The sequence below is a fragment of the Podarcis filfolensis genome (genome assembly GCF_964270895.1).
Source record: "Podarcis filfolensis genome assembly, chromosome: 2".
Lineage (NCBI taxonomy): Eukaryota > Metazoa > Chordata > Lepidosauria > Squamata > Lacertidae > Podarcis > Podarcis filfolensis.
The window spans coordinates 120,322,689-120,335,504 of NC_139605.1; the positions used below are offsets into that span (position 1 = coordinate 120,322,689).

The 12,816-nt window shown below is 43.0% G+C and overlaps 1 protein-coding gene and 1 long non-coding RNA gene across 7 annotated transcripts in view; both read left to right on the plus strand.

Annotated features, from left to right (window-relative positions):
- Positions 1-3,036: 3,036 nt before the first annotated feature.
- Positions 3,037-12,816, plus strand: part of B4GALNT1 (beta-1,4-N-acetyl-galactosaminyltransferase 1) — a 57,028-nt gene continuing 47,248 nt past the window's right edge. For 2 of the 6 annotated variants that reach the window (XM_083599648.1, XM_083599651.1), the window contains exons 1-2: positions 3,069-3,341; positions 3,542-3,678. Coding sequence is in view for 1 of the 6 variants with exons in the window: in XM_083599651.1 (XP_083455777.1) it covers positions 3,665-3,678 (14 nt within the window). In the remaining 5 variants the exon portion in view is untranslated. Of the gene's footprint in view, positions 3,342-3,541; positions 3,679-12,255; positions 12,396-12,816 lie in introns of those variants that run through there. The other 4 variants (XM_083599649.1, XM_083599652.1, XM_083599653.1 and 1 more) reach the window with 4 other exon arrangements.
- Positions 5,905-9,989, plus strand: LOC310756246. The gene is made up of 2 exons (XR_014544774.1): positions 5,905-8,186; positions 8,904-9,989. It is a non-coding gene; the product is annotated as an uncharacterized lncRNA (long non-coding RNA).

Here is a 12,816-nt window from a genome sequence, read left to right on the forward strand (position 1 = left end):
GAGAGGAAGAGGAACCCAGAAAAATGGCGTGCAAGGCCTTATAAAGACTTTTGAAATTGCCACCCTGTAGATCAAGACCACCCCCAGAAACATCATACATATATCACAGAAGGGGTGTAACCTAAGACCACCCCTCAGATACATCACACCTACATCACAGGAAAGGCGGTCTAAAATAGAAATTTTAATGTTTTTCTCCTGTCGTTGTTTATCTCCTTTCTGGCAGGTTACTTGATTGGATTGCCTGGGGAGCCTGGCTAGTCTTTTGTAATGATAAATACTTAGTTCCTGGGCCAGGTCACAGGCTCTCACCCTATTCATATCTTAAATGTGCCTTTAAGACAGGATTTGTGAGGAAAGAGACAATGGGGAAATTTCCCATTTTGACCTTGTAGAGAAAACATTTACTCAGTTTAGGAATCAAAATGGTTCCAGCCTGGTCTTCCTGTGCTGATCTATGTACCTGCTTGGTTGGTACACTTATGAAGATTACCATATATCTAAGACCATAAAATTCCTATCACACGTACAAATCACATAATTACATTTATAGCCCCCATTTCCTGCAATGAGCTCGAGGAGTTCTCCTCTCCCCCCTCATTTTATCCTCACAACAACCTGAAGCGACTTTAACCCAAGGTATGACTGTACAAGAGAACAAGGGAGGCGTTTATGGTGAGTTCTGGCACCTCATTTTATTGAAAAATAGCAATGAGGGGGAAAAAGCACTCATCACAGACCAGATCCAGGTGCTCTCTGAGGAAACTGATTTTCTAAAACCATTTCAATCAGGGTTTAGGCCCAGTTTTGACATAGAAACTGCTGTGGTCGCAGTGTATGATGAGCTCTGTCAGGAGAGAGAAAGGGGGAAATGTGTCCCTGTTAATTCTCCTCAGCCTCTCAGCAGCTTTTGCTCCCATTGACCATGGTATCCTTCTGGAGTGGCTGTCTGAACTAGGGGTGGGTGACACAGCTTTGCAGTGGTTCCAGTCCTACTTGGATGGTCATGATCACCTTGGGTGTTGCTTAGCCCCGTGGAGCCTTCATTGGGGTTCACTTTTATCCCCTGTGCTGTATAACATCTACTTGAAACCGTTGATGGTTTAGAGTACGTTGCAGCAATACGCGGAAGACACAGCTCTGCTTCTCATTTTCTGAGGCCCTTCTCCATGTGCCTCCACATCTCAACCCCAAAAGCTGGGCAGCTGAGCCCCATCACTGTATCACCGCAGAAGCACCACCTACTTGTGTGTGTCAGGCTGCAGTTAAAAAGCAAGTTTAGAAAACTGGCATAACAGCCCCAAGCTTATAACACCCCTCTTTTATATACTGATCTAGTACATAAAATGCTTTGCAATCTTCGCTCTGTTTTCTCTTTATAACAGGCAGTCTGCTATTATTCCAGCTCTCTAAGCGAAAAGGGGCAAGTTGCCAACTCTTTTTCCTGACAGGGCTCCTGTGCTTTTAACAGCTGCATGGCAAACAGGAATTCACAGTATAATCCTATGTACTCAGAAAGAAGTATGGAGAGCTGAGGTGGGGAGCCTCAGGCCTAAGGGGCCAAATAACCTCACCAAGTTGCTTTGCCTGCCCTCCAGGACTCTTCTGAGGTCCCGTGTTTAATGGCCCAGGCCTGCACTCTCCTCCTTAACTACTTAAGCAGGAGATCTGTATCTATCAAGACCTCTGACTTTGGCTTATGGTACAAAGCTTAAGAGGCATATTTGTTGCTCCCCCCATGTTTTGCCTCTGGAACTGCCCGCCACTGGTATGTAATTTCCCTTGAGGTAATCCACCCCTTGAACCAAAAGAGATCCCTCATCTCTGGTGTTGTGACTTAAATGTCAAGGAAGCAGGGAGGGAGCGATGTATGCTAAAGCCTCACCAAGGTGATCGCCACCGCATGCTCTTCATCTCAGGGTTATGGGTTCAAGCCCCATGTTGTGTCTGCCCAGAGCCGGATTTAGGTTTGATGAGGCCCAGAGCTACTGAAGGTAATGGGGCCCTTTATATGTCCAGCTTTGTCAACAACAAATTGTCGCTGTTTTTCGTGTTGAATATATGTTATACAGTAATTTATGGACCTAATAGGTATCGAGAGCCATTTGAACATGTTGCCATGCAACCAATCCATGCAGAATGTATGCACCCTATATATAGAAATGAGCAAACCAGTGATATTTTAGGGAGCAGGCTAACAGGTGGGGGCCATTACAATGGTACCTCTGGTTACGAACTTAATTCGTTCTGGAGGTCCGTTCTTAACCTGAAACCGCTCTTCACCTGAGGTACCACTTTAGCTAATGGGGCCTCCCACTGCCGCCACACCGCCAGTGCGCACTCATCCTGAGGTAAAGTTTTTAACCCGAGGTACTACTTCCAGGTTAGCGGATTCTGTAACCTGAAGCGTTTGTAACCCGAGGTGTTTGTAACCTGAGGTACCACAGTACTTACATCATAGGAGTCTACACAACACAAAACACCGTTGCTGTATGTAGGTTTTATTTTATTTGTTTTTTATGTTATATTTTGGAAATGTACATTCAGGTTTTTTTTCTTTGAATTTTTGGGGACACCCTAAAATTTTTCTTTTAGTTTTTTGGGGCCCTAAGCTATAGCTTATTAAGCTTATAGAATACCTAAATCCAGCACTGGGCAAAAGAGACTTGAATTGCAGGGGACTGGACTAGAATAGTCTTGTCCCTATAATTCCATGGTTCTGTTATTGATCTTATTGGTTGGCATATATCAGTCCTGGGAGACGATTTGGGGGTGAAGTCAAACTCTACAATTCTATGCTTCTATTAACGCTGAAAGTTTAAATGTTAACTCTTGACGCGTGAGGAAGCCTTTATCTTTTGTTCTTAGTCGTTAAACCTCCCCGCTAGAGCTCCCGAGACATGCACGTATGTGGATGCATGCATGCATGCAAGTGGGTGAGTGGGAACTGCTTCTGCACCCACCCACAACGCGCGCCACGTGTGAACTCGGGGTCACGGTTGTTGCCGCGCAGACTCCTCCTGCTCCGATTCCCTGCTCGGCCGCTAGGGGCGGGGCGGAGCCGCTCCCCTGGCTGCTTCCCGCCTGCTCTCTTCCTTGGGCGGAGGGGCTAGTGGTTTTCTGCTAGCAGGGTACCTGTTATTCCTTTAAAGCAAAACGAAAACCTGCCACATGTGAAATCTGGAAGCCGGAAGATTGCTCTGAGGTCGGAGAGGAGGAAGCGCAGCGGCGATGTGAAAATGGCACGGGAGATGGGGGCGAGGCAGATGCTGCAGCGCTGAGCGTGCAGCTCCTCCGATTTATTTCGCATCCTCCTCCTCCTCCTCCTCCTCGGGACCAAGGTACCGTCTCTGCCCGCGTCCGCGGAGAGCTAGCCGGCGTCTCAGCGCTCGGGTGCCCGGACCAGCCTGGCTTTTGTTATTTATAGCGAGGTGGGGCTGGCAGGGGTGGGGGCCGGAGCCCAGCGAATCGACTGCATTGATTGGCTGGACAGGTTTTTAAAAAGAGATTTTATAGATCTCTCTCTCTCTCATCATTGCAGTCTTTTGGTGCGGGGATAGACGAGTCTGTCACAATTGGGCCTGAGCGGTGGCAACAGCAGGCCTGGATCCGGTCCGGATGGAGGATAGATGCGGATGGTGTGGAGCCAATTATTTCGTTCCCAATGGCGTTTTATAGGTACAGGAGACAAGAGCTTTCGCCTCCCCTTGTCACCTGAATGCTGCTTGATAGAGGAGTGATGGGTTAATTCTTTATAATATCACCGGGTTTTATTTATTTGGTCATGTTAGGTAATGTGGGGAGGGGGCTTTCTGGCTCTCCCCCGCCTCCCATGATAGAATTTACCGTCTCATTTATGCCTGGGATTTATTCCAAAGAGAGCTTGTTAATTGAATTACCAGCCATAGGGCGTCAGGTAGCCCTGGGAACAGGCCCCAGGATGCAGTCATGTTCGGAAAGGGATTCTCTTCCCTTCCAGTCCGGGATTGAATGTGCTTCAATAGTGGGCCGACCTGCCTAGAAAGCGAAGGTGAGATGGGAGCTGCCTTTTGTCTGAATGGCACAGGTATATCTCCGATCTGCCAGAAACCAGACCCAGGGATGGCTAGAGGAATTGTACAGCTGCTGTCAACAAGGTTTACATAAGGCTTACGGTCCAAGGCCAGTTGCCTGTTTCAGAGCACATGTGCCATATGGGCATGACTTAGATTAGGAAACTGGGTTTGGAGTCTTATTCCTACTGCATTTCTGGGTGTGTGTGATTTCTTTATTTAAAAAAAACCCCAATAACCAACTGTCACATAAGTTAGACTGACTTGTAACCCAAGCCTATGTCTTTGTACTCAGAAATCACAGTGTCTAGTGAGACCTTTGTTCAGCTATGTGCTTGTCAGATTGCAGCTCCGTATCGTGTTTCTTTGCACACTCAGGCTGCAGTTCTAGCTGTGTCTCCTCAGAAGTAAGACCTATTGAATTCAGTAGTACTTCAGGCAAGTGAGGTTAGCATTGCAGCCTTAGTGCTATTGAACTTGGTGGGATTTGCTTCTGAGTTGGCAAATATAGGATCACTGTAAATAAATATAGGATCGTTGTAAATAAAAAATGTGGCTGTGTATACACGTGCACATCTTTTCAGTTCATGCTTACAGTGAAGTATGTTTCTGTCTAACATGGAATTGGGATTGGAGTTAATTCCATTCCTGTGTGTTAATTCTAATCTTGTATATGTGGGGTTGGTAAACTTCATGGTTGAGTACATTCACCACAGACCCTGCTAATTTTGCTCTGCACATGGCAACCATTCCATCTTGTAATCACCTAGTCTCTTCTGGATTGTCAGAATTTACATCCCCCTCCCCGACTCCCATCCTTTGGAGCCTGCCTACCTGGGGGGTTTAGCTCCATATAAGAAACAGCCAGACACTGGATGAGGCCTCCTAAGCATAGACAGAGAGTGAGTGATCTTGGCACAGAGATTCCTTAACCCACTGCTGTCCCTCAAGGCCTGTTAGCTGCTGTGCCTTATCTAATCACTTTAGGCCACCATATTATCCTAATCAGAAGAGAACTTTGTTCTTGATCCTTCCTTCTAACAGGTCAGATTGTGAACTGTGGAACGAAGTTTATGTGAACAGAATAGCAGATTGAGTCAAACTTATTTGTAATTATATTACAAATAATTAATGAAACCACAAGATGTGAGTTGCCCTGCCAACAATAATAGTAGTGTGGAATAATCAGAACTTTCATAATAATCAAATTAACGTATTATAAAATGTCATGTAATGGGCAACCAAACACATTTTTGGAACTGTTCATAGTGATTGGAAGTCCAGATGGGGTATAAACTGGGGGTAACTATATCCCCCCTCAAAGTTTCTGTATTCCCCATTTTTATGGAAACAAATATGAAAACAACTTGAAAGATGGGGGGGATACCTGGTCAGCCCTGGTTTTTCCACCCTCCCAGGCCTTTCCATTTGTAACTGTTCATTGTTTAATTTTGGGATGATTAATATCAGGATGATATATGCTTATACACTTTTATATTATTATAAATATTCCTTTATCTAACAGAAACAGAAACAAATCAATAACTCCCATCCCACAAACACATTTTATTTTTTTTTTTTTTTTTTAAATATTTTTTATTGCTTTTTTTCCAGAATCTGAATCCATCATCAATAACACAACAAAAGCAGTTTTACAGGAAAAAAAGAGATTAAACAAGAAAAAATTCATCTTTCAACATCTTTTTCCATCATCCACTGGACTTCCCCATCCCCTCCATCCCTGCATTCTTTATAATAAATGTAAACAGCAAATTAGTACCTTGTTTCCTGTGTTTTTGTATTTTCGTCTAGTTATTCACTCTGAAATTAAAACTTTCTCAATCATTAACTTTGTTTCTATCGTCTCCGAATTTCAATACTGAAGCCTATTTACCTCAAACCTTAGCAAATTTTTAACATTCATATATCTTATAATGTTTTTGTAAATAGTCCTTAAATTTTTTCCAGTCCTCTTCCACAGCCTCTTCTCCCAGGTCTCGGATTCTGCCAGTCATTTCGGCTAGTTGCATATAGTCCATCAGTTGTGTGTGCCATTCTTCCAGTGTGGGTAGCTCCTGTGCCTTCCAGTATTTAGCTATGAGAATTCTTGCTGCGGTCGTTGCATATAAAAAGAAGGTTCTGTCTTTCTTGGGTATCCTCTGGCCCACAATGCCCAAGAGGAAGGCCTCTGGTTTCTTATGAAAGGTATACTTAAATACCTTTTTCAACTCGTTATAAATCAATTCCCAGAAGGCCTTCACCCTCGGGCATGTCCACCAGAGGTGGTAAAAGGTTCCTTCAGCCTCCTTACATTTCCAACATTTATTATCAGACAAATGATATATCTTTGCAAGTTTGACTGGGGTCATGTACCACCTGTACATCATTTTCATAATATTTTCCTTTAAGGCACTACATGCCGTAAATTTCAAACCGGTGGTCCATAACCTTTCCCAGTCCTCAAACATAATGTTGTATCCAATATCTTGAGCCCATTTTATCATGGCTGATTTGACTGTCTCATCTTGAGTATTCCATTTAAGCAACAAGTTGTACATTCTTGAAAGCACTTTCGTCTTAGGTTCAAGCAATTCTAGTTCTAATTTTGATTTTTCCACCTGGAAACCAATTTTTTTATCTTTTTTAAAAATCTCTAAAATTTGGGCATAATGAAACCAGTCTCGCACCTTCCCTTTCAATTTTTCGAAGCTCTGCAACTTCCAAGTGTCACCCACTCTTTCTATTATTTCACAGTATTTTGCCCAGCCACCCCCCATATTATGTATTTTTATGGCTTTAGCCTCCATCGGTGATAACCACCTCGGAGTCTTATTTTCGAATAAGTCTTTGTATTTAGTCCAGACAGAAAACAGAGATTTCCTTACAATATGGTTTTTAAACAACTTATGAGACTTTACCTTGTCGTACCACAAATATGCATGCCACCCAAAAGCATTATTGAACCCTTCCAGATCTAGGACATCAGTGTTTTCTAGCAAAAACCAATCTTTCAGCCAGCAGAGGGATGCAGCTTCATAGTACAACCTTAAGTCCGGCAGGGCAAAACCCCCTCTTTCCTTTGCATCTGTTAATATTTTAAATTTTATTCGGGGCTTTTTGCCCTGCCAGACAAACTTCATAATGTCCCTCTGCCACTTTCCAAAACATTCCACTCTGTCCACGATCTGTAGGGTCTGAAACAGAAACAGCATTTTTGGCAATACATTCATCTTTACTGCTGCAATTCTTCCCAACAAGGAAAGTTTCAATCTTGACCAGATTTCTAGATCCTTTTTGATTTCAGACCAACATTTTTCATAGTTGTCTTTAAACAGATTCAAATTTTTCCCAGTCAAGTTAACCCCCAGGTATTTCACTTTATTAACAACATTTAGTTCTGTTTCCCTCTGAAACCCATCTATTTCTAAAGATGTCAAGTTTTTTGCCAAGACCTTAGTTTTTTGTTTGTTTAACTTAAATCCCGCCACCCGACCAAACTCAGAAATTAGTTCCAATACTCTTTTTGTACTGGACACCGGCTCCTGTAATGTCAAAACCAAGTCATCTGCAAAGGCCTTCAGTTTATATTGTTTTCCTCCGACCTGTATTCCTTCCACCCGCTGATCCTTCCTAATCAAATTTAGCAAAACCTCCAGGACAGAAATAAATAGCAAGGGTGATAGGGGGCACCCCTGTCGTGTTCCCTTTTCAATTTTAAACTCTTCTGTCACCACATTGTTTACTATCAATTTAGCCTTTTGTTCTGAATATATTGTATCTATACCATTTTGAAACGCCCTTCCCACTCCCATCCCTTCCAAATTCTTCTTCATAAATTTCCAAGATATATTGTCAAAGGCCTTCTCCGCGTCCACAAATATCAATACTGCTTTCGTATTCAAATTTGTCTGTAGAAGTTCCAGAACATCGACGATGTTCCTAGTATTGTCTGACAGATGCCTACCAGGGAGAAAGCCTGCTTGGTCTTTATGAATAACTCCATTTAAAACTTTTTTCAATCTATTTGCCAAAATGTCAGCAAAAATCTTGTAATCCACATTTAGGAGTGAGATGGGACGGTAATTCTTAAGTTGAGTCTTTTCAGATTCCAGTTTTGGTATCAAAGTGATGAATGTCTCTTTCCACGATTCTGGTGCCCCCTTCCCTTCCATGATTTGGTTGCATACCTCCATCAATGGCTGGGTCAGGTATTCCTTTAATGTCTTATAGTATTTGGAGGTAAGTCCATCTGGGCCCGGAGATTTGCCTAGTTGCATGTGCTGAATGGCATTTTCGATTTCCTGTTGGGTTATTTTATAATTCAGGTCAGTTTGTTTATCTTGTGTTAATTTTTGTAGGCCATAGCTTTTTAAAAAATTATTTATTTCAGTCTCCACTTGGGGTCCTTGGGAAAACAATTTTTTAAAATATCTCTGGAAACACTTTCTAATTTCCTCTGGTTTCTGAATACATTCTCCTTCAACCTCTAGATTGGTAACAAAGTTCAGTTTTTGTCTCTTTTTCAGCTGCCATGAAAGCAGCTTCCCACATTTATTTGCGGATTCAAATGATCTTTGTTTCATCTGTTTAATTTTCCATTCAACTTCTTGGTTTATCAATTTAGCATATTGTGCTTGATGGAATTTTATTTCTCTCAAAACTTCTTTTGATTTTGGATTTAGTCTCAACTTTTTCTCTCCGTCTTTTATCCTTTCCAAAATCTTGTCCTTTTTACCATTCCAGAGTTTTTTCTTAATAGAATTCTGCTGTATCAGAAACCCTCTCATGACAGCTTTACTTGCGTCCCAGATTGTTTTTTTTTCCACCGACGTGTTCAAATTCAATTCGAAGTAGTCTTTCATCGTCTTTTGGGCCTTCTTCACTATCTCCTGGTCTCTAAACAATGCGTCATTCATTCTCCATCTGAAGGATCCAGCTGGTGTAAGTCTCAAGTCCATTTTCAAGGGGTTATGGTCGGAGCAAGTTTTAGGGCAGATCTCTACTTTTTTGGTCTTAGGTGCCAGTCCTCCAGATATCCAGATTTGGTCGATTCTTGTCCAGGATAGGTGGGCTTCAGAAAAGAATGTTCCCTCTCTACCTAAGGGGTTCTTTGTCCTCCAAATGTCAATCAAATCCATATTGTCTGTGAGTTCAAAAAAGGTCTTTGGTAGTCTGCCATCTTTAGTCACATTTTGGTTTTGTGACTTATCCATGTGTGTGGAGACAACCCCATTCATATCTCCCATCAGAATGATGTTGTTATAGTCCATGTGGTCCAGCATTGTCTCATGCAGCTTCCCATAAAATTCAGATTTCCCCTCATTTGGTGCATAAATTCCAATTATCAAAAATTTTTGTCCTTGTGATTGTATCTCAATCGCCAAAATTCTTCCTTGTTCATCTTTAAACACAAATTTTGGTGCTAGGCTCTCCTTTGCATATATCACGACTCCCCTTTTCTTTTCTTTAGCTGATGAAATAAATTCTTGGCCTAGTCGCTTGTTTATTAGCACTCTTCTGTGGAGCCTAGTCACGTGGGTTTCCTGGAGACAAATGACGTCTAGTTGTTCTTTCCTCAAAATATGGAAAATCCTTTTCCTTTTTTCAGGGGAATTTGCACCATGAATATTCCAACTAAAAAGCTGCAGAGACATCCTGGATCCACTTGTTAGCCAGTGGGATTGTCTCCCTTATCGTCTATGTCTGGAGGTGGATCTTTTGTGTCTGGCGTGGGGGGTGGCCAGGTACCTGCTGTCCCTTTTCGAAGGTCCTCCCCGTAGTCGTTTAGGAATTTTTCTTGCTCTTCTGCTGTTCTGATTCTCACCTTCTTCCCTTTCAAATTAAAAGATAGTCCTTGGGGAAATTCCCACCTGTAGGGGATTGTGTTGTTTCTTAATAATCTTGCCAGGTCCTTATATATAGTTCTTAAATCCAACAGTTGTTTTGGTATGTCTCTGAAGATTTCTGCTGTCTTCCCCTGTATCACCAATGGGTTTTTAAAATGTAGGCCAAGTATGTTATCTTTTTCTTGCTTGTATCTCAATATGATCAAGCAATCCCTTGGTTTGTCTTTCTTGGCCACTCTTCCCAATCTAAAAGCGGTGACGATTTTGAAGTCTTTCTCTTCTGCCAGACCCCAGAACTTGGATATTTCTGCTGTCAAAAAACCGGCCAAATCTTCCTTTTCTAGTTCTGGGATGTTTCTGATCCTAAGATTACTCTCCCGGTTTTTCAGCTCCGCCATAGACAGATAGGCCTGTTGTTCAGTAACCTGTCTGCTCAGTGGTCTTACTTCCCCTCTTAATTCCTCAATCCTTTTTTTATTTTGGTCTGCTTTCGTATTTGCGTCTTCAGCTAATTTTCGATTCTCTGATATAGTCTTTTCGAAATTTCCTATCGCCTGTGTATTTTGAGCAACTTGGTCTGTCAACTTATTAATTGTTGCTGTAACCTGGTCAAATTTAGCCGCTTGTTCGTCGGCTTTCTTATTTAATGCTGCCAGTTGTTCCAAAATTTCTTTAGAAATAGGGTCTAACCCTCCTGCAGCCATATCCTCCAAAGCTGGCTGTTTAAATTGTCCTTCTGGCAGATCTATCACTGTTGGAACAGATGATCTACGTGGCTGCACAGGCAAAGTTGATTGCAATAGCTCAGTTTGTTTTGCTTTCTTGGCAGCCCTTGTTTTTCCTGCCACACTCATTCCACAGCTGTCTAGGTTTCAAGGTCAAATTGTAAATCCCATGGGAAAAGTAATCATCCAGGCAAAAGAATTTCCAAAACAACCAGCAGTTCTCAGAGATTTATATTCCACAATCCAGCAGGGGGAGCTCCCCAAAAGTTAGGAAGAAGGATAGAAAATTTTCCACCATTTAAATCCCATATATAGTAAATTCCAAAATAGGGGGGGTGGAACCCTCTAAGATCACTTTACACTGCAGATAATGAAAGTTCTTTGCGAAGGTGTAAACAACAGTTCCTTTTTAGTGGCTGTAAAGTAGCCCAAGTAACTTTATGTCTCTATACACAATTGCCACAGTCTGATGTTACTTTGTATCCAGGCAGCCCGTGTGCTGGGGCTCATAACTTTGTAATCCACAAAATAAGGAGAGGTATAGCACAGTCTCAGTCCATTTATAATACAGTTTTGACTTTCCCTTTATTTTTAATCAGTCAAATTCAAACTTGCAGGGTAAATTCCAACTTCTTTTAAACTCTTTTCAACGCTTCCGCTTTAAAAGAAAACTTTGCTCAGTACTTTAAACAGGGACGGAAGACTGACTTCCTTTTTAGCGTCTCCCGTTTTCAGCCGAAATTCATCAATTTAGAGTCCAAATAAAGCCTCAAATTTCTTACTCACGAGTTTGTTGTTTCCGATCAAATGTTCAAAGAAGAAAGGTCAGCGCTCATCAGCAGCAGCCGCGCGGCTTCACTTCCGCGGAAAGAGCGATGGATTCACAGCACCGCTACCCCCTCCACGTTCCGGAGCCCCTTACGGGGTCCCTTCTGCGTTTCCGAGGTCGCTCCTGGTGCCCGCCGAATCCCACGGCCACGGGCTCACTCTACCCGTGGTTTTCCTGAACGGGTCGTCGCTGTGCCGCAGCGCACGACCCTTTTCCGCGGAGCCCCTCTTCAACAACTGAAGAGGACCGCCATTGCTGTTTCGCGCCGCCTCCGGAAGTCCCACAAACACATTTTAAAAGCCATAGAATGTTAATCAGCTGAATGCCTGGTTGAAGAGAAACGTCTTTGCCTGGTGCCTAAAGATATGCAATTAAGGTGCCAGGCAAGCCTCCCTGGGGAGAGCATTTCACAAATGGGGAGCCACTGCAGAAAAGGCCCGTTCTCGTGCTGCCATCCTCCACAAAAGGCAAAGGTGCATGCAGCTGCCTCTGCAAGCTTTGCAAAGTTAGCTAAGGTTCCTCTCTCTCCCCCCTCCCCTTTTGCCCAATCCCAAGCAAGTCGATTTGGAAGTCTATTGAGTTCAGTGGGATTAGTCCCAGGTAAAGCCGGGGAGGAGCCAGGCTGCCCACAGAGAAGAGACCTGCAAAACGGGTTTGAGGTTGCAAATAAACGTTTGTTTGTTAGGCTTCTATGTGCAGTGAAAAGGATGAGGTGGTGCTTATTTAGGAGTTGTTCCACAACCACCCGGCTAAGCCCATGTAAATATAACTGCTGCACTCTGTCCTGGCTGTTTGATTCCCAGGGAAACAAATCAAATCGGCTTCCTCATCCATAATCACATCCTGGTTGAGGGAGGTCTTGCTCAGAGCCTACGTGGCCTTCAGCAACAGCAGATGAAGACCCAAGGGCTGGCTGATAGGACAGTCCTTAGCATCTCCTCAGGTTGGTGGAGGGGCTGTCACACAGCCCAGTCACTGGCTGCCGATACTTCTTGATGAGCATGGGTGGGAGGTTGGAAGGACTCTTTGAACAAGCTTCCTTAATTTACCCAGTTCCAGAGCCTATTTCTGCAAAAGAAAGGGAAGTTCGAACTGCGGATTTCCTCTCATTATTCTTTTCATATAGCCAAATAGCTCTTTTGTACTTTGCAATAGTGAACCCTTGGTTATTTTTGCAGCTGTGAGGCATGCTCTTCCCATTTCTATACTGCAGTTATCTGTTCTTGTTATTCTCCTAACTGGATCTCAGTGTTTTATTCTCTTCCTCCCACCTCTGATATTTTAATCCGCTGGGACCCCAGACTTGGTAATGGGTTACTTTCATTTGTATGTGTTCTTTTTAATTTTAGTGGATCCTGAACTGA